General features: G+C 42.9%; 2 protein-coding genes and 1 long non-coding RNA gene across 6 annotated transcripts; 2 read left to right on the top strand and 1 right to left on the bottom strand.

Annotated features, from left to right (window-relative positions):
* The first annotated feature begins 27 nt into the window (after nt 1-27).
* On the top strand, nt 28-9866 carry LOC115021405 (NLR family CARD domain-containing protein 3-like). 4 transcript variants are annotated; one of them, XM_029451849.1, is made up of 6 exons: nt 28-1056; nt 1187-2981; nt 3191-3358; nt 4329-4502; nt 9597-9637; nt 9855-9866. In XM_029451849.1, coding segments are annotated over exons 1-6 (2313 nt in total). In that variant the 5' UTR covers nt 28-923; the 3' UTR covers nt 9857-9866. The 4 variants fall into 4 exon arrangements, with proteins under 4 accessions (XP_029307709.1, XP_029307708.1, XP_029307707.1 ...); XM_029451848.1 differs by lacking the exons at nt 9597-9637; nt 9855-9866 and adding an exon at nt 4946-5264 and having other exon boundaries at nt 1190-2981; XM_029451847.1 differs by lacking the exons at nt 9597-9637; nt 9855-9866 and adding an exon at nt 4946-5264.
* A 3889-nt stretch (nt 9867-13755) lies between these two features.
* On the top strand, nt 13756-17914 carry wdr73 (WD repeat domain 73). Its single transcript, XM_029451868.1, has 8 exons — nt 13756-13903; nt 14962-15029; nt 15295-15380; nt 15475-15563; nt 16223-16290; nt 16409-16564; nt 16828-17187; nt 17459-17914. The coding sequence occupies exons 1-8, from the start codon at nt 13836-13838 to the stop codon at nt 17674-17676; spliced, it is 1113 nt and encodes a 370-aa protein (XP_029307728.1). The 5' UTR covers nt 13756-13835; the 3' UTR covers nt 17677-17914.
* A 7954-nt stretch (nt 17915-25868) lies between these two features.
* LOC115021430 (uncharacterized) lies at nt 25869-27407 on the bottom strand. The gene is made up of 3 exons (XR_003833727.1): nt 27278-27407; nt 27114-27189; nt 25869-25921 (listed from the first exon to the last, which is right to left on the bottom strand). It is a non-coding gene; the product is annotated as an uncharacterized LOC115021430 (long non-coding RNA).
* Between the last annotated feature and the right edge of the window lie 558 nt (nt 27408-27965).

Genomic DNA, 27965 nt, shown 5'->3' with positions numbered 1-27965 from the left:
TTAGTAACTATTAACACTACTGTAAGTAAGATTTATTTGTAGTGATTCATTGACAAAGTATTGTGTGGACCACAAACCCCCAGTGATTTTCCTCTTCGGCCGACTTGCTAATGAAGTTGAATAGCCCTGACCTAAAGCATCCATTGGTACCAGTAATGACCTGCTAGTTTGTTGGGATGGGGGCTAAATAATGCTCAAAATGTTGGCTTCATTTTATAAGGGACAAAAGTTTCAAACTTTGCACAAATTCTGTGTAAAAAATGGTATTTACCCAAAATGGCTGCAACAATTTATATGACCTAATTGATCATGGAAATCGCCATCACATGCTTCCATCATAATGTTCTAACGTCTAAACTTTCAGAATTGTTGGGTCTGAGTCTCTCGATTCAAGAAACAATGTTTGTCCCGCTCCCCTTCAAGCATTTCAGAACTTTCCCAGAAGACAAGATTGCATTAAATAAGTCTGCCAACTTTTCACCTTTCATGTCCCACTGCAGGACGTCGTCCCATCCGACCCAATCTGGACCAGGAGCACTGGTTCTTCTTATTTTCTGTAATAGTCCAATAACCTCTTCCAGTGTTATTGGACTGTAGAAAGAGACATTATCAACCCTTTGTGATGATGATGATGATGATGATGATGATGATGATGATGATGATGATGATGGTCATCATTGGTTAATTAAGTGAATGAAAGAGTCAGAATTCTTAATTTCTTAGTATGACATGTTCTGTTCAAATTAAGTGATAAGATTATTTTTTATTCTTTGAATCAGCAGTCATTGAAGGTTGATAACTGGGACTAAACTGCCACTTGGGAACAATTATCATGTTAGAGATATAGACCTTTTCAAAATACCTAAGTAGAATTTGCCACCTTGGGTTGTACCAATTAGTGAAAATCGGCCACCACTATTGTGATGTGTTATAAAGAACGTGTTCATCTCCACAGAAAGAAGAGCAAAACTCCTGTTTCTGTGGAGGAGCAGCGGTCCAGCTGTGCTTTGTGTCAGGACGTCCTGAAGGATCCAGTCTCTACCAGCTCTGCACAAAGTAAGACTGTACATCTGTCTGCTGCTGTCTTCATGTCTGAAAACAGGATTCTTCCTGGTTCATTTGTTTGTACAGCACATTATGATCTGTTATATATATTTATTAATCTCACATTGTTCTTCTCTTTCAGCAGATAGAGGTCTGCAGCAGGTTTTAGATGAACATAGGATCAGTCTGAGGAGGAGATGTGAATGTGTGACTGAAGGAAGTGAAGAAACAGTGAGTAAAACCCTCCTCAACAGGATCTACACTGAGCTCTACATCACAGAGGGACCGAGTGAAGAGGTTAATATCCAACATGAGGTGAAGCAGCTTGAGACAGCTTCCAAGAAAAAGACCCTCCGTGACGCTCCAATCAAGTGCCACGACATCTTTAAAGCCTTACCTGACCAACAGGTACACATCAGAGTCGCTCTGACGGTCGGCGTCGCTGGCGTTGGAAAAACCTTCACAGTGCAGAAGTTCACTCTGGACTGGGCAGAGGGTTTGGAAAACCAAGATGTCAGTCTGGTGATTCTGCTTTCCTTCAGGGAGCTGAACTTGATCAAAGCTGAGCAGTACAGTCTTCTCAGGCTGCTCCATGTTTTCCATCCAACCTTACAGAAGGTCACAGCAGAGACGCTCGCTGTCTGTAGCGTTTTGTTCATCTTTGACGGCCTAGATGAAAGCAGACTTTCACTGGATTTCCACAACAATGAGGTTGTGTCTGATGTCACACAGCAGTCATCAGTCAACGTGCTGTTGACAAACCTCATCAGGGGGAATCTGCTTCCCTCGGCTCTCGTCTGGATAACTTCCCGACCTGCAGCAGCCAATCAGATCCCTCCTGCACGTGTGGACAGGGTAACAGAAGTACGAGGCTTCACTGACCTCCAGAAGGAGCAGTACTTCAGGAGGAGATTCAGTGATGAAGAACGGTCCGGCAGAATCATCTCTCACATCCAGACATCCAGGAGCCTCCACATCATGTGTCTGATCCCCGTCTTCTGCTGGATCACTGCTACAGTTCTGGACCACATGTTGACTACAGACCAGAGAGGAGAGCTGCCCAAGACCCTCACTGACATGTACTCACACTTCCTGCTGGTTCAGACCAAGAGGAAGAAGCAGAAGTATGATGAGGGACATGAGACGAGTCCACAAGAGCTGATGGAGGCTGATGGGGAAGTTCTTCTGAAGCTGGGGAGGCTGGCGTTTGAACATCTGGAGAAAGGAAACATCATGTTCTACCAAGAAGACCTGGAGCAGTGTGGTCTTGATGCCACGGAGGCCTTGGTGTACTCAGGAGTTTGTACAGAGATCTTCAAAAGAGAGAGTGTGATCTTCCAGAAAACAGTCTACTGCTTTGTTCATCTGAGCATTCAGGAGTTTCTGGCTGCAGTCTACCTGTTCCACTGTTACAGCAACAGGAACACAGAGGTACTGAAGGACTTCCTGGGGAAACACTGGAAGAATGACTCATCCCTGGATGTTTTCTTGTCTGAAGCCATGGAGAAATCCCTCAGAAGTAAGAATGGCCACCTGGACCTGTTTGTCCGCTTTCTCCACGGCCTCTCTCTGGAGTCCAACCAGAGACTCTTAGGAGGCCTGCTCGGTCAGACAGACAACAGTCCAGAAATGATCCAGAGAGCCATCAACACCCTGAAGGAGATGTGGGATTATGAGACCTCTCCTGACAGAAGCATCAACATCTTCCACTGTCTGACAGAGATGAAGGACCACTCAGTACATCAGGAGATCCAAGAGTTCCTGCAGTCAGAGAACAGATCAGAGAAGAAACTCTCCGAGATCCACTGCTCAGCTTTGGCCTACATGCTGCAGATGTCAGAGGAGGTTCTGGATGAGTTGGACCTGCAGAAGTACAACACGTCAGAGGAGGGACGACGGAGACTGATTCCAGCTGTGAGGAACTGCAGAAAGGCTGTGTAAGTCCAGATGTGATTAACTTTATAAATCAGTGTAGATTAGAAGTTTAGTTACACTAGAAAATTCCTTTATTTTGACAATGCAAATATTAAACTAAGTAAATATATTAAATTATCTAATAGCAAATGTTTTGTTATCAAATGCATGAAATAAATATAATGTTTCCTCTTTTATAATAACACATTTTGTAATATATGTGTCATGACAGACTTTCTGAATGTGAAATGTCAGAGACTGAATGTGAAGTCGTGGCCTCAGCTCTGAAGTCCAACCCCTCCCATCTGAGAGAGCTGGATGTAGAATCAATGCAGGATTCAGGAGTGAAGCTGCTGTCTGCTGGACTGCAGAGTCCAAACTGTAGACTGGAGACGCTGAGGTCAGTTCACTGACTGTAGCTCATGTAGTAAATATAATTTGCACAATTTGCAGACAGGTGAAGACATTTTAATAATTTTTTTCTTCTTTATTTTTCAAATGTTTGAATATTGTGGAGAATGACGTAAAGTAGAGAAAGTAAATGTTTGACGGGACAGTTGTTGAGCTTCCACAGACTCACATTGTGCTCCATGAGTCAGTGAAGAAGATGTCAGTACTGAGGTGTGTGAGAGATATGAATGAGGTTGTTAAACATCTGATGACAGAGAGAAACAGGCTGCAGAGACTTTGAGCTTTGATTACCAACACATTTGTATCATTGCTGACAGTGACCTCTAAACTTCTTCAGCTTTGAACAGATTATTAAACCTGGAATTATTTCAAGCATGAACATTGTTTTCTAAAGTTACATCATGTTTTCTTGTTGGAAAAATATTCTTAAAGAATCCCACGATAGTAATAATAGTTTAAATCAATATTCTTACAAGAAGGAGCCAAATTATACATAGAAAATATGATCAAACTCACATACAGGTTGTAATGCTGCACAGGAGTGACTGTCCCCTATATACATATATATATTTATTTTTGGGGTTTTATGCCTTTAATGACAGAGAGAGGTGTAGATCGTGAAAGGGGGAAAGAGAGAAGGGGAACGACATACAGCAAATGTCGGAATCGAACCATGGGCCGCTGTAGCAAGGACTCACCCGGTAGCTCACCCCTGTGCTACCGGATGAGCTACCGGGACGCCCCATATTTATATATTTATATATATATATACACACATACATCAAAGGAAATAAGTGATTCAGATCTTTCCTGGTTTATTGTTGATTGCTTGATTGAAGACAGATGTGCTGATCAATAAACTGAGGAATGTTCTTTGACCTATAGTTCAGCAGCAGTTCACACCTCTGTCCTCTGCTGTGGCTAAACACTCAGTGTTGTTCCATCAATTCTTTATTCAGATTGTGGGGCTCCAGTCTGTCAGTGATCAGCTGTGCTCCTCTGGCCTCAGCTCTGAAATCCAACCCCTCCCATCTGAGAGAACTGGACCTGAGTTACATCGAGCTGCAGGATTCAACAGTGAAGCTGCTGTGTGACCTTCTGGAGAGTCCAGACTGCAGACTGGAGACTCTCAGGTCAGTTCACTGACTCTCTGGTACTACTGTAGATCCAACATGTTTAATGAATTATTGAACATAATTTATGGACATAAATAACTTGCATCCATAAAGTTGTACATTTCCTTTTGTTCATATTTTGACTTTTCTTGCACTAAATTGAGTGTGCAGTCACAGAAGACGAGTGTTTGTTAAAGCAGCTGTAGCAAATGTCCACTGTTAGTTATTAAAGTACATTTATGTTCACGTGTGGTAAACGCTCACATCTGTATACAGAAGGTCATCTGAACTAATATTAGTGTACACTGATGAAGTTTACTTTCTCAAGCACAAAGAATTCTTTGTTTCCATTCATTTCAATGTGTTTCCACAGATAATAAAGTAGAAGCTGATGTTATGATGAGCACAATAACAGAATTGTGGATTTGGATTTGTATCGACATCATGTTTTCTTTATTCAGATTGAGGGGCTACAGTCTGTCAGAGATCAAATGTGCTCCTCTGGTCTCAGCTCTGAAGTCCAACCCCTCCCATCTGAGAGAGCTGGACCTGAGTTACAACAAGCTGCAGGATTCAGGAGTGAAGCTGCTGTCTGACTTTCTGGAGAGTCCAGACTGCAGACTGGAGACTCTCAGGTCAGTCAGGGTCCGACTCAGTCTCTGCTGGTTCAGCAGTATTGTACTAAACACAGGGGGGTTAATGTGTTACTCACTCGGAAACGAATGCTGGCGCATACGAAATATATACGGCAATACACTGGTGTAGGTTGATATAAATCAGGGTAAGTTGTGATCGTTTGAAGGGCGCAGACGTTACGCCGAACACGCCAGACATACACAGCTCCGTATGGCAGAAACATGCCGGCGTATATGAAACTTTGCTCAAAAGTCCAAATACGTCCAACTTTTCCACAGCGGTGTTGTAGCTGACGCATACATAACGAATACATAACGAATTATTATACGTGTCAAACATTGATAGCGTATCACTTACTTATACAAAACGTATCGGAGTGTCTGGACAACGGAGCTGGAAAAGTGCCATTTGGTTCACGTCATGGAGATTGCTGGAGAACAGAATGTACTCTTGTCGCAGCCTCTCAGCATCCTCCATGCTCTCTGGTGATGGGTTGATGTATTCATCAAGACATGTTGTAAAGAAGTGAGGATGAGCTACTCACAGGGACCCTATATACTATATTCAAACTCCAATTAACTCCCAACTGTACTGTGGAAACACGTTTAATAAGTTACTCCGTCGTCAGGCATCATCTTAACATAGGGTAGGAATAGGTTATCCACTCGGTATCAATACATTGGCTGTAGGGCTCACCGTCAGCCGACGTAGCCTATATCTAACGTACCTCTAACGTAGTCACGTACTGTATTCACGTAGGTCAGGGGTGGAGAACCTCTGGCCTCCGGGCCGTATACGGCCCGCGAGACCATTTGATTCGGCCCTCGAGGTAATTCATAAACACGCGCAAAAAAATCCACTAGAAAAAAAAACTAGACAGCAATAGAATTAAAGGGGTGACTGTCTTTCCTGGCTAAGGTCAGGGTCCTTGAACACAACATGAGCGGAACGTGACATCACATGGTCACGTCATGTCAAAAAACTTATAATAATAATATAATAATAATATTATATATTATATTATATATATATATATATATTAATAATATATTAAACAATATTAAACGAGACGGTCATTGACATCAGCGAACGCAGCATGGCGAGTGTAAAACAGAAAGCTGGATGCGGAATGTTCCAGGAGAAATGGACGAACGATTATTTATTTGAGTCATTACAGCATGAAACATGCCGAACTACACGAGCTGAAAGGACGAGTGCGTTTGGATAAAGTTAACGCTCTTCGCCGTTGTTTGGCCCAACAAGCAGCTCTCTGCAGAGCGGAACATACAAACATGGAAAGATAGAGAGGTAGACCACCACACCAAGAACAGACTGTTCCACCACTGCTGTATTTTTGTATACGTTATGCATTCCATCCATCCATCGTCTACCGCTTATCCGGGATCGGGTCGCGGGGGCAGCAGCTCCAGTAAGGAACCCCAATCTTCCCTTCTCCGGGCCACATCCTCCAGCTCCGACTGGGGGATCCTGAGGCGTTCCCAGGCCAGTGAGGAGATATAATCTCTCCACCGAGTCCTGGGTCTTCCCCGGGGTCTCCTCCCAGCTGGACGTGCCTGGAACACCTCCCTAGGGAGGCGCCCAGGTGGCATCCTTACTAGATGCCCGAACCACCTCAACTGGCTCCTTTCAACGTAAAGGAGCAGCGGCTCTACTCCGAGTCTCTCACGGATGGCTGAGCTTCTCACCCTATCTCTAAGGGAGACGCCAGCCACCCGTCTGAGAAAACCCATTTCGGCCACTTGTACCCGTGATCTCGTTCTTTCGGTCATGACCCAACCTTCATGACCATAGGTGAGGGTAGGAACGAAGATCGACCGGTAGATTGAGAGCTTTGCCTTCTGGCTCAGCTCTCTTTTCGTCACAACGGTGCGGTAAAGTGACTGTAATACCGCCCCCGCTGCTCCGATTCTCCGGCCAATCTCTCGCTCCATCGTCCCCTCACAAGACCCCGAGGTACTTGAACTCCTTCACTTGGGGTAATGGCTCATTCCCTACCCGGAGTAGGCAATCCACCGGTTTCCTGCTGAGAGCCATGGCCTCAGATTTGGAGGTGCTGATCCTCATCCCAACCGCTTCACACTCAGCTGCGAACCGATCCAGTGACTGTTGAAGGTCACAGACCGATGATGCCATAAGGACCACATCATCTGCAAAGAGCAGCGATGAGATCCTCAGGTCACCGAACTGCAACCCCTCTCCTCCACGACTACGCCTCGATATCCCATACTCCCGCAGCACCTCCCACAGTATCACCCGGGGGACCCGGTCATACGCCTTCTCCAGATCCACAAAACACATGTAGACCGGATGGGCGTACTCCCAGGCCCCCTCCAGGATCCTTGCGAGAGTGAAGAGTTGGTCCGTTGTTCCACGACCAGGACGGAATCCGCATTGTTCCTCTTCAATCAGAGGTTCGACTACCGGCCGAACCCTCCTTTCCAGTACCTTGGAGTAGACTTTACCAGGGAGGCTGAGAAGTGTGATACCCCTGTAGTTGGCACACACTCTCTGGTCCCCCTTTTTAAATAGGGGAACCACCACCCTAGTCTGCCAACCCCTAGGCACTGTCCCAGACTTCCACGCAATGTTGACGAGGCGTGTCAACCAAGACAGCCCCTCAACACCCAAAGCCTTCTGCATTTCTGGACGGATCTCATCAACCTCTGCGGCTTTGCCACTGTGGAGTTGTTTGACTACCTCAGTGACTTCCATCAGGGAAATTGACGATGATCCCCCATCAGCTTCCAGCTCTGCCTCAACCATAGAGGGCGTGTTAGTCGGATTCAGGAGTTCCTCAAAGTGCTCCTTCCAGCGGCCGATAACCTTCTCAGTTGAAGTCAGCAGGGTCCCACCCTTGCTGTACACAGCTTGGATGGTTCCTCGCTTCCCCCTCCTGAGGTGCCGGATGGTTTTCCAGAAGCACCTTGGTGCCGACCGAAAGTCCTTCTCCATAGCTTCTCCGAACTTCTCCCACACCCGCTGCTTTGCCTCTGACACTGCAGAAGCTGCCGCCCTTCTAGTCCTTCGATACCCTGCAACTGTTTCCGGAGTCCTCCCGGATAACATAACCCGGAAGGACTCCTTCTTCAGTCGGACGGCTTCCCTGACCACCGGGGTCCACCACGGTGTTCGAGGGTTACCGCCCCTTGAGGCACCTAAGACCTTGAGACCACAGCTCATCACCGCAGCTTCAGCAATAGAGGTTTTGAACATCGCCCACTCAGGTTCAATGCCCCCAACCTCCACAGGGATGGCTGAAAAGCTCCGCCGGAGGTGTGAGTTAAAGATCCCCAGGACAGGGGCTTCTTCCAGACGTTCCCAGTTCACCCGCACTACCCGTTTGGGTTTACCAGGTCTGTCCAGAGTCTTCCCCCACCCCTTGATCCAACTCCCCACCCCGGCCCGACGCCTCACACCTTGGGCATCTCCGGAGAAGAATAGAGTCCAACCCCTATCCAGGAGTACGGTTCCAGAGCCAAGACTGTGCGTGGAGGTAAGCCCCACCAGATCCAACTGGTAGCGATCCACCTCCCGCACTAGTTCCGGCTCCTTCCCCCACAGAGAGGTGACGTTCCACGTCCCCAGAGCCAGCCTCTGCTGCCCGGGTCTGGTCCGTCGAGGTCCCTGACCATCACTGCCACCCATGTGACAGCGCACCCGACCCCAGCGGTTTTACCCATGAGTGGTGGGCCCACAGGATGGATGGATGGGAGGCACCACGTAGCTTCTTCGGGCTGGGCCCGACCGGGCTCCGTGGCAAACCCGGCCACCAGGCGCTCGCTGTCGGGCCCTCCCTCTGGGCCTGGCTCCAGACGGGAGCCCCGGGCTTCCTCCGGGAAGGGTCTCTCCTTTCCTTTCCCTTTCTTTCATGAAGTCGTTATGCATTCGTCTGATACAATTTGTATAAGTAAGTGATACGCTATCAATAGTTTAGACATGTGTATCTGTAGACGTTCCCTTTTCAGATCCGATGCAAAGTTGGACGTATTTGGACTCTGACAAATTGTGAGCTATTTTTCGTATACGTTTCCACCATACGGATATGTGTGACAGGGTCTTTAGCAGAACTAATCAGTGATTTCACTCATTGCCTGCAGGTTCTCCTGTTCTTTCATCTGGTGTTTCTTTTCTTTCATTCTTCCACTAACAATAAAACACAAGCTGACAATGCAAAGCCAAGCAACATGTTACAAGTTGTAACTTTGGAACTTGTGATTTCACAGAAGAGTGAGACAGGTAGTGTGTTTGGTTCTTGGATCCAGACTAAAGACGAGTTACTTCCTGTAATGCAGGCTCAGAGCTGTCTGCAGTCAGTTGTAGTGTTTGCACAGAAGATATGATGCCATGTAAAGCGTTCCATCAGTCGGCTCGTGTCAGGACTCTGAAGCGGGCTGACTCTAACAACAAACTGTTATTTAAACCTGAGACGTAACTTTTGGGATTGTGTTCCTACAGGATCAATAACAAGTTGATCACAGCTGAGAAACACACAACATGTGAGTATTGCAGCATATCCTCCATTCATCCAGATATTACATGAACATCTGATCTTAAAATGAGATGCCCTCATCGTACACAAACTACTTTCAATTGTGTTTCTGTTTGATATATAAAATATATATTCTATTTCTAAAATATTCCAGAATGTTGTCTGCTAATGTTTCTCAGCTTCATTCAAGTTTTCATTGAGTTCTTTCTCTTGTTGTCCTTCAGAGGACTCCATCAAACTGGATGTGTGAACAAACCTGCCCGAGGAAGACAGCAAGGTGAAAGAGGAGCAGCTGCACAGTGTGAAGTATATTTATGGAGCTTCACCACAGAATCAAATGTAGTTATTGGTAATTGTTTGCCTGGGACCGACCTGCAGGCTCAGCTTGTATTAGCTCAGATCAACTGGTCCTCCTGCTGGAGAGACGAGTGGAAGATGGAGCAGTTCATATCTAGAGATTTGATAATGTTGCTAAATGCCTTGTGGTGTAATGAACTTGTAAGCTTGAACAAAGTGCATCAACCTGTTCACCTTTCATAAGTTCTCTTGCTGGAGTTCTGATATACACTTGTACTTGTTTAAACTTCATCAGACTTCTTGTTTTTGATATTCATCATCTCATCTTAAACATTATTCTTCATTTCTACATTAAACTGCGTATTAGTGGAAGTACTTTGTGATTTGAAGAGAACATTTAGTTCTCAGAGGAGACGACTCCTGATGATGTCATCAAGAGAAAAGCAATAGAAGGGATTTTATTTGTATCTTTTATCATTTAGTTTGTAAGTTTTATGCATTATGAGAACATTGTGTTGAGATGTTCCTTTGTTATGGTTTGTAACTTCATAATGTGCTTTCCTTGTGTTTTTATATGCACACATTGTAGATGTGTTTGTCTCAGGAGTTTCCCACGCGTCCCAGCCGGCACAGCGAGTGTTATCAGGAGGTGTTTCAAGTCTCTCTCTCTCTCAGTGGGGGGCAGAGGACCAGGGCTCAGTCGCAGGTTATTAGGCTCGTATACTTTGACACCCAACCATTAAAAAAACAAAACTCTCTTTCTCTCACGTGGAAATAGTATGTTTCTGCTTTTTCTTGCCCTGGCCACCTTCGTTGTCCATCTTGAATCTGAATAAACTCGCTATAGTACCAAACTCCTCACTTTAGCTCAGCTAGCGTAGCTAACAACATGTAGCCTGTGTAAGTTTGCGGCTACGCTGTGATTGGTCAGGATCAGAGTGACGTTGACAAACATGACAGGACTATCACCTTTTGATTGACAGCTGATTGGCCTGTGTTATTATGTTGTATTGGGGGGGCGGGACATCTATGTGTTGATTGAATTGAAGTGGTGTGGAAATCATGAATTTATCACCAAACTTAGTATTACTTGCTTATTTGTGTAAACATGAATGCATCACCAAACTCAGTATTACTTGCTTGTTCTTAGATTTACACAACACTTTTATACCTATATCAATGTACTGTACACAATGCTATATATGTTGTCACACCTTTATACCTTTATTAATTGAACTGTATGTATTGCTATGTTGAAAAGAGTACTCGCACAGAGAGAGTTGCAAACTCTGGCCCACTAAGTGAAGGGAGCTAGCTTTGTTTGTTGTCATGTTGAACTGTAGTAACCTGAGCCATGAGCAGAAATCTACTGTCTAACCCTCGTATGCATAAAAACCTTCACTGTTCAGCCTAAGTTCCAAAATGTAAACCGACACCAAAGATGAAACTGTGCCAAGAGGCATGGACACGCCTACCGCACCAACAAAGGCCGCCATTGGACAATGGCCTACACCGACCAATAAGAAGAAGGGACACTCATATTTTGCTAGTGTGTGTATACTGTATGTGAGAGCTGATTCGGGGCCCTTCTCTGGAACGTGACACAGTTAACTACCCTGGTGTCTGTGACCTCATGAGTATAACTTTGTGTTTGCTGCACCTTTGAATTGAATTGAATAAATGACTTGATATTTAACCCAAGGGTTCCTGGTCCGTCTGTTTTCAGATTAAATACGCAACAGCTATAACACATTTATATCAAACCACACAGCACCAGACGGATCAGTTACCAGAGTCTTACAAGGATTGACAACATTAGATAAAGAATTAGCAGAGAATTCAGAAGTAGAGAACTAGTTTGGTGATGATGTGGAAAGATGGTTCGGGAAATGGAAAGTTCTCATGTCACTGGCATCTTCAGTGTTCATAACTAAATCAATTTGTACATTGTCTCTACTGTTTATATTTCTGTATATATTGTTAATGGTTAATGTTTATATTTATGCACCAGCTAAACCAGAGCAAATTCTTTGTAGGTGAAAACCTACATTCTGATTCTGATTCTGAATACTTACTGTCCGAGTCCGGACCCAGACGCCGACCTATCCGGACCAGGACCTATAATCAATAAATTATTGAGGGATTTTCTATTTTAACCGGCGCAGCTTTTCTCGTATTTACGGCACTGGTTTAGCGGTTCAGGAAACTCACAGACCAACTTCATTTGAGTTAAGCCATCCCACGTGATGCTCCGCAGCCAATCAAATCTGTGCATTCCAGGCGGGAAACATTGTGACTGAATAATACAGATGAGAGGCGCGTGACAGACGGAAAGAGGAGTTAGCGATACAGAGAGAGATTTTTATTTGTGACTAAATAAAGCAAATAGCCCACCTGTCAGCATCATCAGCCACAGAGAGCAGTTTAACCCAGGACGTGCTAGTCTGGGTTAAACTGTTCTGATTCATTCTAACACTGGTTGAGAGTTGTTACATGGGCCGAAGCTTCATGGTGCTGAAGCTTCATGGTGCCGAAGCTTCAGGTGCCGAAGCTTCATGGTGCTTCATGGTGCTGAAGCTTCATGGTGCCGAAGCTTCATGGTGCTTCATGGTGCTGAAGCTTCATGGTGCCGAAGCTTCATGGTGCTTCATGGTGCTGAAGCTTCATGGTGCTGAAGCTTCAGGGTGCCGAAGCTTCATGGTGCCGAAGCTTCATGGTGCTTCATGGTGCTGAAGCTTCATGGTGCTGAAGCTTCATGGTGCTGAAGCTTCATGGTGCTGAAGCTTCATGGTGCTGAAGCTTCATGGTGCCGAAGCTTCATGGTGCTTCAGTTGCTCCATCAAGTGGACAATAAATGAAGCCCGGCGAAGTGCAAGGCTGCAGTGGATGTAAAGGATCTTTGCCCTGAAGATTCTTTGACGCACACATCTAAGACTGAATATAATGTTCTATTTAAAAATAAAGATGGATGTTATTACGTGTTATTGAGAAGAGAGTGCCTTACATGATAGTGCAGTTTAAGATCGGACAGAGAGAAGGGGAATGTACACGTTGGATGTACATGATCTTTTCAACAGATTTAGATTTGGTATCTTTACTCGCTCACAGGGAAGATGATGCTGGCGTCACATCACATAATATGCTCTCTGATATTAGATCCACTGATTTAAGAAGAGATGAACTTTGTTGGTGTTGCAGCAGCACAAAGACATAAGTACTGACACATCTCAGAGGGAAGTAAATTATATTTATTTAACAGAATTAGTTGATAGTTACATTTTTGGATTAATACAAAATATATAGAACAATAATAATAACATTCAAATAAAATTATATAATTATTCTACATAATAAATACTTTCACTTTTTACTTTCATACATTTTTAAAATTACAGAGAAAATCTTTCAGTTTGAGTAAAATGTAAAAGAAAACATAAAAACATTATTTTAATATAAATAAAATAAACATTTAGATAAAATGAAATTGTGGGCAGTTGGGAGCAATTTATGTAATAATTATGTACTTTTAATTTTGGTCCTTTAAGTATATCTTGATGCTAATACTTTCGTACATTTAGTCAAGTAACAATTTTATTGCAGTATTTCCACACTGTGGTACTGCTTCTTTTGCTGAAGTAAAAGTACTTTTTCCACCACTGTTGATGTTTAACTGACTTTTAAACTATATTTTATTCTGTTGGTTGCCATTTAAAAGTGAGATTTTGTGATTTAAATAAAGAAAACAAGTGAAGTTTCCCGTTTTAAGCTTTATATTTCCCTGCAGCTCCCGTCCAGCAGGTGGCGCTGCACACTTTATCCATTAGATGAATCAACAACGTAGAAAGTGAAGAATGAGCCGCAGAGGAAGTGAAACAACAACAGACTCATGCCTGCAGTAACGTGAGGTGATGGCTGACATGGAAGAAACAGACTTTAATTATATTTTAGATGACTGGTTTATAGAGTCCCTGAAAACGTGAGAAATATTGCTTCTTTGTTGAAACGCGTAAAGTCTATGTTAGCTGCTAGCTATGTTAGCTGCTAGCTAGAAGGTTCATTCTTCACGAACTAGCCTTGCAAACTGAACTCCGACTAAAAACCGTGGACGTGTAATTCGTCCTTTACGTTCCTCTCCCGCAGGAGTACATTCCGTATCGATCATTTCACAAGACCTTTTCTGAGTCTAATGTTTTAATTCGGCTTACTTTTACTACGCTTTGCGGCCCCATATTTAGCTTAAACGTAAAGTTTAAGAAGTGATTACCAAAATGTTGTTTGAAAACCTTATTTTGGGTGAACTATATTCATGCCGAATTGAAGAATAGATTATATGGATTAAAGAATATTAAAAGCTAAGTATGTATGTTAAGCACTGCGATAAGAAATATGAAATGTTTAATTGTTTGAAGGGAGTTTGGTGTCAAACTACAAATACCGAAGGTATGTTTGGAAGAACAAAAAATGACTGCTTTCTCTTACTGCACTTAGCCGCTTCCTATTCTACTAAAGGTCAAGTTTAAGAAGTGATTACTATAGTTGGTGCCAAACTTTTCTTTTTGAAATGCAAAAGGATGTGAATTCTGTTTTTAAAACTTTTGCTCAGTATTTTAATGCCGAATTTAAGACTGAATTTATAAGTGCTTAACCCTTGAGAGAGGAAGCATTTAATATTTATATTTTTGAAAGGAGTCTGGTGTCAAAGTAAAACATACTGCAGGTTTGAACAAAAATAAACTTCACTAATGAATAACCATGAAATGTTACAATATTACTTTACATTATGGAGAATGGGGAAGTGATGCCGTGGAGTAAAACGTCCACATTTTAATTAACACCTTCAGGCAGGGGTCTTCAACGTTTTAAGGCCAAGGACCCCCAAAGAGATGCAGCAGGGACCCCCTACTATATATACTGTATAACATGTGTTATATATTAAACTGGGCCAAGTGCCGTGAACATAACAGCTCAGACATTTTATAAGAAGCGTTGATAATAACCTATAATTGAGTTTTAACACCACTCTGGTTTCTACAGGTACAAAGACCTTCATGTGTATCAGCTGGAACGTCCCACCCAGGTCATAGAGTGGACGTCAGGGAAGAGTGAGTTTAAGATTAGACTATCAGCATTATCTAAAAGATATATTAATTGTTCTGCTAATGAGACAAAGATTCACACACATCAACAAGTGTATCCTGTATGTGTGGGGGTAGAACAGCTGATTCATTTAATTGATTTGCACAGTATTTAGTTTACATGTGAATAAAGGTCTGCAGCAGCTGATTGACTGCAGACTGAGGACACTATTGATTGTGCGATACAAACCTGCACAAGAGGAAATTAAATCTTTGATGGTTTGGTTTACAGCCGTGTGTGTCGCAGGATACAGTCCGTCTAAAAATGAAATTCTGGAGCTGCATTTACCTCCGAAACTCTTCGCTAATGAAAATAAGGTAACAAATCATAAACTTTGGGGTTTATTTTTTATGAAAGCATCACCCAGATGTCCCTTTAATCCTCTGCCATGTGTGTGTGTGTTGTGTTCAGGGTCTCTGTGCAGAGCGGGATTTCAAAGTTGTCCACGGTGGGTTCACAGACGGTCCTGTTCGCTGCCTCAGACACGTCCCAGGAACAAAGTGAGTTTCTAACACCAGATAATGTTTTAGTTTTTCTGTCTATTAAAGGTTTCAAAGCTTCATCGTGGACCCGATATATCGGTCTGCCCTAATGTACTCATTGTGTTGTTAATAACTCATGTTCTTAAAGTCATTCTAGGACTTATATCTCATTCATACTGAAGATAAAGTTCTGCTATAACCGCAAAATACAAACAGGTGTTGAATTTATTCTGTGCTGCTAAAGTGTTAAATGTAACGAGTTGAACCTGCAGAAGTTAAAGGCTCAGAGCGGACGCCATTACATTGTCTTAATTTAATACAATTAGAATTGTTTTAACGTAAAACATAATTGAGAATGTATTTAATTTGCATCTGTAAGTGTCATCGTTGTATTTAGTATGAATAGTATTTAGAAGTTTGTCTGCTCTCGTTATTAAGACTTGTTTGTATTTGTTATTTACTTTGATAAAAGTTCTTCTACAAGCTGTTTATGTTTGTAACATGTGCGTCATGTTGTCTTGTTTGTTTGTAACATGTGCGTCATGTTGTCTTGTTTATGTTTGTGTGCACTTCTGTCTGCCTGGGCTTTGAGGGAATGTATTAACACGAGTCCAGCAGAGGGGATTTGACTTTCATTTGAATATTAAAATGAATTAAACTCGTGTCCTGTTGTTCAGCTGCGTTGTCACCAACGACGGGCTGACCTCCGACCTGCAGCTGTGGACCGTCGGAGGAGACGACAGCGGTGAGTTCATCGGTCTGAAGTCACGCGACTGTGACACCGTCTGAAAATCTGTTTGTTCTTTTCGCACTTTTACACAATGTGATTGGTTATCGTGCTGCGTCCTATCGTCCAATGACAGACGTGATCAGGAGAACAGGAAGTGTCGCGGGGACGAGTGTTTCAGAGGGAGGCAGCAGGATCGCAGCTCGAGTCTCGTCACAAGTTCTTCATGGAGCTCAGAGCAGCGACGTCCGGCTCACTCAGCTGAGCTCAGGACAGATTCTCTACACGCTGGGTAACATGACAGAGCAGCGTGTCGTAAAATAATCATTTAAAGTCACAGCACAAGACGAGGACACTTATTAACAAGGCAATTCAAAAAGATTTGTTCTTTACAAAGAACTTTGAAGGCATCCAGACAAAGTGCACAAGAATCGAGAATATAAATAAAACCAGACGGGTATAAAACACCAACAGTAAAGTCTTCAGCCTTCATGGAGTGAGTTGCAGCTTCCTGGTGTATAAAAGTCCATTTTCTTTGTCCTTTCGTCCCGACAGAGACGGACTCCGCAGATCCTCTGAGTTCTCTGCAGTTTGTGAGCGACGCCGTCTTCCTCGCTGGCTGCTCCAACGGGAACGTTTACCTCGCCGACACTCGGACGTCTGCCGGCCCTCAGCTGTCCCCTCCGCCAGCGTCTCCCGGTGAGTCTGTCCTCTGGTGGACGGACGCCTCTGCAGGTCCGTCCAGCTGCAGCGTCGTCAGACTCTCCTCGTCCGGACAGGCGGTGATTTCAGACCTGAGGAACCCGGGAGGAGCCGTGAGCCGGGCCCAGCTGGACGTCCAATCACGTCACTGCAACCCGGACGATGTCAGAGTGTCGTGGGCTCCAGCGCTGGACGACTGCGTCGCAGTGTCGGGTGAGTTCACAGGACTCTTTACTGCCGATATGTTGGTCCTTTCATATCTGGAGATATAAATAGAGGTTTAGATAAATTGATAAATTGTACAGCCTTCAATGCTTCCTTTATCTGCTTCAGCACAGGGGGGTAATGCCGTCCCAGAATCCCTTGCAGCAGCAACATTTAAAGCTAAACAACATCTGCTGTTGTATAATTACGTAGCCGAGTGTCCTTGAATGTGAGTATTGTTCGGCTGTAGAGCTGTTTTAAAGTCCGCACGTCTCTGCAGGGTTCAGTGGAGCGCTTCAGATCTACAACACGTCAGTCTGGAGGACGGAGCTGCAGGAAGCTCAGCCACTGTTTGAGCATCGCGGTCACGCAGTTTCATCGCAGTCCGACGTCTTCGTCACCGCCCACATCTGGCATCCTGAGCGGCCGCGGACGCTGCTGTCTGCAGCCTCGGACGGCTCCGTCCACGTGTGGGACTGGGTGGAGCGAGCACAGTAAATGTCCCGTTCACGTGGGCGGAGCAGGAGGATGTTATCTGAGGCACTGCAGGAACATTTCACTGTGTTCAGGACACGAGGACACGAGGACACGAGGACACGAGAGCAGCTTCTGGATTAAACTGCTTTGAAACAAATGAACTTCACCAGAGAACAATGTTTTATGTGTGAAGTCAGCGTCAGCTCAGAGGAGTTCGTCTCTGACATGTTGTGTTGGCAGAAATAAAAACATTTCTGAACTTGTGATTCTTCTTCATGTTTTCTCTGCGTTCACAACAACCGCGTGCTTTTATGTGCGAGGACATTTCATCTGTTGCTTTAAAACAATCTGCAGACGAAGCAAATGTGTTTTAAAGGCCTACACAATGATCAACATGATTCTACTGATGATAGTAAATGTTATTCGTGCTGTAAAATGATGTGTTATTTACGACACAATGATCGCAGTATTTAATAAATCATGATTTAGTATGTCGACCACCGATGTTTACATCGCCGCTACCGGAAACACCCGACGCCGTGTTCTGACGTCACAAGTAGAACACAGTCCACCAGTCGAACACACAGACAGCACGGCAGACGTGGCGATGTCGGACTCTGGCTCGGATATTTCCACAGAATCGAGTGACAGTGAGTCGTCAATAGACTCGTTGCACTTTGAAGAAGAGGAGTTTATTGAAGAGGATGCCGGTGTCGTGGATTTAGATCATGAGAGTTTAACGTGGTGGAAACAGAGCAGCGCGAGACAGTGTTCAAGATGGAGACACAGACGGGAGCGAACATGCGGATGATGGTGACATGAATCTGGATTTGGCGGAGATCCTGTGCGACAACAGAACACAGACAGGTATATACATTTAACTATAGTTCATAGAACTTCTCAATATATAATAAATACATCACAACAACACGTAACATCATCCTCGATCGTAAACATCACAAGCTATCCTCTAGCGAGTCGATAGCTTGGTTTCCTTGAATTGTTATGAACCCGACTAGTTGTCCGCACATTGCTCGATCGCTAAATATTCAATCACTTCTCTACTTGGACACATCGACGTCTGTAAAGCTTGTAACTTGATTCTCTCTCGAAGTTTCTGTTATGATCGTGATTTATTACGAATACATCAATATTAAAAATATATATATGGCACATTTCACAACCTCTATCATATACCAGCCCAACAACACTGAAGTCTTTAGAATAAAGAAGAGTTTGTAATCTGTCAAAGAATCTTAGTAACATATGATAAAAGAATCACAAAGAAAGTCATAGTATTGTATGATAAACATAAGAAAAGTCATAGTACAAAAACATGTATATCAATATTCCTAAAGTAAACATTTAGAATGTTTGACAGTTGGCATCTAACCAGAAGTGCACAGAAGCAGTAAAGTGCAGCGTAATGTACACGTATAACACAGGTATACAAATTATAAATAAATATTAACACAAGTCCAGCAGAGTACCGATAACATCTAACATGTAGTGATGGCGAGATGAAGCTTCATGAAGCATTGAACCACTTGGTTCACTCATGGGCCGAAGCTTCATGGCGCTTCATTTGCTCTGCTGCGCCATCAAGTGGACAATAAATGTAAAAGCGGCAGAGTGATTGTAACGGCTTTGGTGTCGGAAGCTTTGAATTTAATAAATGAATGGATGATGTTTGTGATGCCAACACATAAATGATGGACTTATTAATATGGTGTCTGTCAATGGCGGGGTCCAAAGGAAAAGTGGAAACAGATTGGGGAGAGGGTTGTGATGTGCTTGTGCTACGTCAGCATCGATGAGGTGTTCTTCTGAACACAACACACTTCACCTTTTAAAATACCAGAAATGAGAAGAAAGACATTAGAACAAGGGATACGCTGCGTTGTTTACAGTATATTACGCTAGTCATGATTACTATGGGCATACCTTATTAGGAAAGATCAGCTCAAAATGTTCCCAGAGAGGGAAAATCTCCTCTTTGTTGCTGGTACCGTCGCAAAAAAAAGAAGCTCGAATAGATTTCAAACAAAAGTCCCAAGTCCACAAATTGTGAGGTTTCAATTGCGGTTTGCTCCCCCTTATATTTCAAATCGCACGCCAAACCCGCAAACCAGTTCCTGAATCAGTCACGTGGTACAGCAGGTTCGCGAGGCTTCGAACGTCATCACATACGTCATGAACACCTCGATACGCACTTCACAAAAGTCTTACTGACTGTCCTGGATTACTCGACACGTGCTTCGAAGCCTCGACACATCACTGTCACATAGGGTGATCGTTAAACGTTAAATAGACTCACGCTTTTACTCAAACTACAGAATAAAATGGGGAAGCCTGTTATAAACATTGAATCTATACTTAATTAAGCTAATGAAGTGTAATTAGCTAAAGTTATTAATACTACAAACAATAACACAGATATCAGCTAGGGCCTGGTGTAAACTCGTTACGTACAGTAGGTCTAGAGCGATGATGGCTTTATGCTTGAAACAATAAATACAGTAAACAAGTAGCACGGCTTACCTTCGCTCTCTCCTTTTGGCGAATGCATTTCGTCGTCTCTCTGGTGGAGGACTCTGCACCGGCGGACGTGTTTGAGTCGGCGTGCTGGCTTGTGCTGGCTGGGGTCTCGGCAGTATTGTAGGCACAACATCTGCGTTCAGTTTTAAATTCTTTTTGAATCTCATTTCCTTGCCGATCAGTTTGTTCAAAACACGATCTCTCAAAGTGCTGCCCACAAATCGTCGGTTTCATCGACCTAGTCCAGCAAAGTCTGCTCTCATTCGACGCCCTTGTCTTGTCCATAAACGCAACATTTTATCATCTTTTGGCCACAGAAAGCCAGATTTGGAGACGGCCCCACATCCCCATACAACTCATGGCTTGCCAATTATTCTTGGCGATCTATTGTTGTCCGTTCTTTATCATAATAATTGACATCAGTCTTTGCTGGACGCTTCAACGCAGACGAACACTGGCGGCTGACCCGAGCTGTATTCTACATGTGACGTCATCGCCGAACATTACCGAAGTGGATGTTTCCGGCGCGACGATTGTTGCTAGCGGACAACTTTTTTATGCTATTAAAATACAACAATAACAAAAAATATATGGCACATTTCACAATAAAAATGCAACCTCTATCATATACCTAGCCTACTAACACGTACAAAATAGCATTTCGTAAGCTCTCTAAGATATGCTGGAGCCTGACCATTAATTGATTTGTAAGTCAGGAGAAGGATTTTGAATTTTATTCTGTATTTTACCGGGAGCCAGTGCAGAGCAGCTAATACAGGAGTAATATGATCCCGTTTCCTTGTTCTAGTCAATACACGTGCCGCTGCATTTTGGATCAACTGAAGAGTCTTAACCGACCTTTTGGGACAACCTGATAACAATGAGTTGCAGTAATCCAGCCTTGAAGTAACAAATGCATGGACTAGTTTTTCTGCATCATTTTGAGACGGGATGTTATTTTTGCAATGTTACGTAGATGAAAGAAGGCAGTCCTTGAGATTTGTTTAATGTGGGAGTTAAACGACAGATCCTGATCAAAGATGACGCCAAGATTCCTTACAGTGGTGCTGGAGGCCAAATTAATGCCATCCAGAGCTTCCAGTGTTTCCCCTACCATTGTCTAGGCGCTGCGCCCCGCCAAGAGAGCCCAGCGCCCCGCCAACAGAGCCCAGCACCCCACCAACAGAGCCCAGCGCCCCGCCAACAGAGCCCAGCGTCCCGCCAACAGAGCCCAGCGTCCCGCCAACAGAGCCCAGCGTCCCGCCAACAGAGCCCAGCGTCCCGCCAACAGAGCCCAGCGCCCCGCCAACAGAGCCCAGCGCCCCGCCAACAGAGCCCAGCGTCCCGCCAACAGAGCCCAGCGCCCCGCCTGAAATTCAAGGTGTTTTTTTTTTTTTTAAATCGAAAAAAAAAATCTATATAATTTTTTATTCACAACTCACAGGTCTCTTTTATTAAATAAACTAAACACTTCTGCTATTGATCTAATTTATGTGCACGTTTTAGTTTGTACTGTCTACTTTGCGCATTCACATTCTCTCCTTTGCTCCGTTTTGCGAAGGGCGGGGCTTCACAGCTGACACACACACACACACACACATGCGCACACCTACAGAGCGGAAGAAAGGAGAGGGGAGAACTAAATAGAAACCGCACCACACACACGCACGCAATCCCCCGTCCCCGTCGCACAGTGAGCGCCCCTCCAAAGCAGTAAAGCTAAGGGAAACACTGGCTTCTATGTCATTAGAAAATGCATTTCGGAGGCGTTTAGGGCCAAGTATAATAACTTCAGTTTTGTCTGTGTTTAACATCAAGAAGTTGCTAGACATCCAAGTTTTTATGTCTTTAAGGCTTGAAGTTTAGCCAATTGATTGGTTTCATCTGGTTTAATTGATAGATATAATTGGGTATCATCATCATAACAATGAAAGTTTATAGAGTGGTTCCTTATAATATTGCCCAAAGGAAGCATATATAAGGTGAATAGAATCGGTCCAAGTACAGAACCCTGCAGGAACTCCAAGACTGACTTTGGCTGTCATGGAGGATTTATCGTTAACAAGTACAAATTGAGATCGCTCAGATAAATAGGACTTGAACCAGCTTAGTGCGGTTCCTTTTATGCCAACACAATGTTCCAGTCTCTGTAGTAGAATGTCCTGATCAACAGTGTGGAAAGCAGCACTGAGGTCTAACAAGACAAGAACAGAGACAAGTCCTTTGTCTGAATGCCATTAGAAGGTCATTGGTAACTTTCACCAGTGCCGTCTCTGTGCTATGATGAACTCTAAATCCAGATTGAAAAACCTCAAATAAACTATTATTATGTAAAAGATCACACAACTGTTTTGCGACTGCTTTCTCGAGGATCTTAGCGAGAAAGGGAAGGTTAGATATCGGCCTATAGTTGGCTAAAACCTCTGGATCAAGACTAGGCTTTTTAAGAAGTGGCCACAACTTTAAGTGTCTCTGTTTCACTGTCTGTCACCAAACTTTAATACTTTCCCAGCAGGTGCTTCTAACAGCAGTACCTGTGTCAGTGTGAAGGCGATGATCACTGAGGCTGCAGATACAGAGATGAGCAGCAATGTCAACAGCTGACACTGTTCAGAATCCACAAATCGCTTGTCATTTATCCAGTAAAACAAAATGCTCCGTGCCAGCTTCTCAAATGTGATCATTTCATGCTTTTCTCCATTTTCTATAATTGTACCGACTAAACAATTCATAAATGAGTTTTTACAGATGAACTGGTAATAAAGAATGATGAGTTGCAGATAGGGATGTCCCAATCACCTTGTTTTGCTCATTAAACACTTGGATATCTGCCTGATGGAATACTTAGAATTACTTAAATGTGGAATAAATATACATCTGACATTTAAATAACAGCTGTAGCTACTAAGTCTGACAGTTAATGTTTCACAAGCTGCTTCATCAAAGTGCTGAAGTTTAGTTCAAGTTTTACTTCTTATATATTTAGTTTTAGTTTGTTAGGGCCAGGTATAACGTCTCTGGAGTATGAAGCTACATATTAAAGCTGCAACTATTAACAATTATTTTTTATTATCGATTAATCTGCAGATTAATCTGTCAGAACATAGTGAACAATGTTTATCCCAGCTTCTCAAAGTCCAAGGTGAAGTCTTTAAATGTCAAGTTTTATCAGAAACACAAAAGATATTCAGTTTAATATGATATAAAACAGAGAAAGGCAGGAAATCTCCATATTTGAGAAGCTGAAAACAGAATGTTCTAACATTTCTACATGAGAAATGACTTTAACGATTAATCTGTTCCCAGAACAGTTGCAGAGGAATCCGAGTAACCCACTAATTGTTTCAGCTCTGTAGTTATTCCAATGGACACTCTAAAGTGTCGTGTGCGTGCGTGTGTGTTGCAAGGCTTTTGAAAAGGACACAAGAGCCAGTTATTATATTGATTGACTGACAGAACGCCGAGCTGTGAGCCTGAACTCTCTCGTGGTGTAATAATGACGGCGGAGACATAATCACTGAACGATCGGGATGAGTCACGACTATTTTCTGCTGTGAAGCTTCTGAAAAACAGTTGGTTTGTGAATGAGTTTACATTTGAATGTGCAGGAGGCAGAGAACGACCACCATGTGGAGCCAGAAGAGCGGCTGTTAGAGCAGCACAGAGGAGCGACCATGAGTTCAGATCGACACTCATTCCTGGAAGTTAGCAACGCGCTGGTTCCCTCTATAATAGATGTTTCCATTGGATTATAGCAGAAGATAAACTCAACATATCAATAATGTGTTTTTGATTAGTAGCAATTCTAATTAAAGATTTCTACATTTCATTTCTCACAAGTCGAGTTGTTAAATTCTTCATAACAATTTATTTCAGCCCCTCTGGTTAAATGTTAGAGCGGCCATATACTTACCTTTTGTTCAGCAAGATAGTCTTCACAAATAAACAACTTTTATACATTTTGAGGCGTTAATTCATTTGCCAGAAGTAAAATTTAACGTTAGTCAATACCTGAACTACACCATGTCGCATAACTCAGGTCACCACCACTAAGTGTTCCACGTCTAGTCGTCTCATTTATCCACCGCCTTTTTAAGACACGTAAAAGCTTCAAAATTCCCAAATGGGGGATTTACTGACTTATTTTATGTCAAGAAACAGAACGTTAAAACCTTGTAAGCTTGTGTTAACCACAACCTTATTTCAGGAATTCAAACAAAATCCCATCGACTTGGAAACAAAGGAACCAGAAGTGTTAACACGCCAACAGTTCACTGAGCTCCAGGGACTATAATCCACTGACCATCTCATGTCCTGTAGTAAACATCTGGCCACCTGGGAGTCAAAGTCTTGTGATTGTAATGAAAGTCTGTTCAATTTGCTGTAAATTGATTAAAAACTATAGAAGAAAACCATATGATGTTATATTTAAAACTTTATAGCTGCAGACTGTAACTGTATCCCACGGTCTGACCCGGAGCATCGACATGCAGCGCTGGTGAAATGTAGGATTAATATCCCTTTAAAATAATCACTATGATTGCTGCCATTATCCTCCATTATCAGCTGCTCGCTTTGATCGCCGGTCACTCACAGCGACGCTGCAGACAGTTTGAACTTTAATGCAGCGCTCAGTGCTGAAGGTGAGAGAAAGAAAAGAATCACACATCTTTTCATTTATAAACGTTATTTTAAATATCTCATGTCATCAAGAATGATCGTGTAAAACTCAAAGACTGTCAGATTTAATGTCTACAACTGTTATTTCAATGTGTCGGATTAATCAACATTCGAGCCTAAAATACGTCTAGTTTTGTCACAACAGTCACAAACCGAGAAATATTCACTTCACAATGAAGTAAAACAGACAAAAGCAGAGTACTTCAGTTAGCAATCAATTAGCAAAATTGTTTGTTAAATTATATTGCAAAAATTGGCTGTTTATTTACTACACATTAAAAACACAGAAGCCTGAGAGCCAACAAACGTAGACTTTAAAGGCCTACACAATGATCAACATGATTCTACTGATGATAGTAAATGTTATTCGTGCTGTAAAATGATGTGTTATTTACGACACAATGATCGCAGTATTTAATAAATCATGATTTAGTATGTCGACCACCGATGTTTACATCGCCGCTACCGGAAACACCCGACGCCGTGTTCTGACGTCACAAGTAGAACACAAGTCCACCAGTCGAACACACAGACAGCACGGCAGACGTGTCGGACTCTGGCTCGGATATTTCCACAGAATCGAGTGACAGTGAGTCGTCAATAGACTCGTTGCACTTTGAAGAAGAGGAGTTTATTGAAGAGGATGCCGGTGTCGTGGATTAGGGTTAGGGTTAGTGGAAGTGATTACCATTGACATGTATTATCTTGTATGTTACAGAATGTATCACTATGTGGCATACCGCCGGTGAGAGTCTGTTGGGGAATACTTGGTAAGAACCACAGACTGCCATCATGTGCCATTCAAAAGATCTGTGCTACGTTTCCATCTGACAACTACACGTCGTTCAAGTATCAGCACTTTATTAGAGTCAATAACAAAACACAACGTCAGTTCAGTGATTGGATCTGCTTCTCTACAGCACAACAGCATCCCTCTGGTTTGGTTCTTCCACCGACTGCTGAGTGGAGCTGGGACTTCCAAAGGTTCCTCATCAACATTGTCTTGGCACAAAGCGTAGAGTCTCAGTCAAGAGTTCAGTAACACACTCTGCAAAATATATGTTTTATAATCAAGCATTATATATAATATGTGTGTGTGTGTGTGTATATATATATATATGGACCTTTTTCCTATCAAGGGCCATTTTATTTTTATTTTTTTTACAACATCCTTCGAGGGCCGTACTAATTATTTAACTCTAAGTCTCAGCCCATTCATTTCACCTTTCTTTTATGCTGTGCAAAAAAGCTACTTTTTTTATCCATGTATCTTCTGTTTTATCAGAAATGTATCTCGTCACAGCAAAAGAACATATGAAGTAAAAAGGCAGAACACAATAATTAAATAGAATAGAAAGAAGGGTTAGTCCTTTCAGCTCGTGCAGTTCGGCATGTTTCGTGCAGTAATGACGCTCGAGATTATTTCTTCTGGTAAGTGACATTCCACATGCAGCTTTCTGTTTTACACTCGCCATGCTGCTTCACTGATGTTAATGACAGTCTCGTTTTTTGACATGACGTGACCACGTGATGACACGTTCCGCTCGTGTTGTGTTCAGGGACCCTGACCGTGGCCAGGAAAAACAGTCAGTCCCCCATTTAAAATATTGCCGCCTAGTTTTTTTTTTTGCTAGTGGATTTTCTTTGCGTGAGTTTTACGAATTACCTCGAGGGCCGGATCAAATGGTCCCGTGGGCCGTATACGTCCCCCCCCCCCCCCCCTCTGCTCTATCATATACCAAGCCCAATAACACTCTTTAATTAATCCTGTGTGCAGAGCAAGCACCTGTACAGAGCAATATGGGAGTTTCTGATTCATTTCATTGTATTCATTTATACATAGTATACACAATATAGCTACACTAATTACAGGACAAGAAGAAGAACTCGGATCCTTTATTTAAGTAAAAGTATCAATACGATTAAAATTCATCTTGGGTAAAGTACGAAACAAATGTCCTTTAAGTGTCAAAGTAAAACTGTTATAGTTCAGTGATATGAATCTGAAATGTGCCATTGTTCACATAATGAGTACTTTAAGTATGTTAATACTGCTGATACTGTACTTTTACTTCAGGGTTTTTACAGACTAGAGTATTTATACAGTGTAGTATTGCTACGTTTACTTAAGTAAAACACCTGAGTAACGTCACTTCTACCACCACTGATAATATACTTATAGCATGCATCTATGAATCAGTAAACCGTTGATCAACAGTAAACATTAACAGGTGTCTTACCTTTATCCAGGTGTGTGTAGCATCAGTCTCCATTCATCCCGGCTAACGTTAGGTGTACTTCAGCTAACGTCGCTAGCTGTTAGCACAGTAGGTAAAACAGGTGAGTTGATTGGGGCCACGAACGTTAGCATCAACATTAGCTCCTTGAAAAGCTTTTGTTTTACCTTCGACATCACGGTAACAGCTCTTTCTTTATTTACTTGTTATATATTGAATAATACGGGAAAGTTGTTTGTTGCCAGTGACTTCAGTTTGTTTAGCCCGCCAAATTAACTCTTCTTCTTCTTCGGGTTTAATTGGGTTCTTCTTCTTCTTCTTCTTCTTCTTCTGCGGCAGTTGCCATCCAGTTTATTTGTGCATGAACGCCACTTCCTGTTCCGGATTGTGGATCAGACTGTAGACTAAATACCTTTCTTTAAAACATTTTTTATATTTAAATTAAAAATAATTGATGGTTGGGAAATCAGCCTATAGGCGCACTATCGCCACCTACTGGACTGGAGGGACGGTGGAGTATTTATTATACAGAGAACTAGGTCACCAGGGCATTGATTTCATCGTGTGTGCGTGTGTGTGTTCTTTCTCTTGTCAAGTTCCGTAGGTACTAAAGGCTTTTTAACTTGTATGTTCCCTACTGAGGAGCACCTTCAACACACTTGAGCTTTTGAAAATAATTGTTAGTTGCAGTCAGACAGGAGTTACCACATTTGGAAGATAAAACCAGTTAATTCTCATCTCTACCCGGATCAGCAGCATCGACACCCATCGGCTGCAGAGCTGTCACTTTTGTTTGTTGTCAATTTGAGACACTTTTAAATGAAAACAACTCTTAAAAGTGTTTGATTTGAGCAA

Source organism: Cottoperca gobio, chromosome 16 (assembly GCF_900634415.1).
Source record: "Cottoperca gobio chromosome 16, fCotGob3.1, whole genome shotgun sequence".
Lineage (NCBI taxonomy): Eukaryota > Metazoa > Chordata > Actinopteri > Perciformes > Bovichtidae > Cottoperca > Cottoperca gobio.
Note: the sequence above shows the minus strand (reverse complement) of the source record. Positions and strands in the feature narration are given on the sequence as shown.

Bases quoted from the DNA above. Each gene is read 5' to 3' on its own strand.
- LOC115021405 (XM_029451847.1), top strand. From the start codon at position 924: ATGTGTTATAAAGAACGTGTTCATCTCCACAGAAAGAAGAGCAAAACT. The intron at 2,982-3,190 runs GTAAGTCCAGAT...GTGTCATGACAG, and splicing joins AGGAACTGCAGAAAGGCTGT to ACTTTCTGAATGTGAAATGT. The intron at 3,359-4,328 runs GTCAGTTCACTG...TTCTTTATTCAG, and splicing joins TGTAGACTGGAGACGCTGAG to ATTGTGGGGCTCCAGTCTGT.
- wdr73 (XM_029451868.1), top strand. From the start codon at position 13,836: ATGGCTGACATGGAAGAAACAGACTTTAATTATATTTTAGATGACTGG. The intron at 16,291-16,408 runs GTGAGTTCATCG...GTCCAATGACAG, and splicing joins CGTCGGAGGAGACGACAGCG to ACGTGATCAGGAGAACAGGA. The intron at 17,188-17,458 runs GTGAGTTCACAG...ACGTCTCTGCAG, and splicing joins CGACTGCGTCGCAGTGTCGG to GGTTCAGTGGAGCGCTTCAG.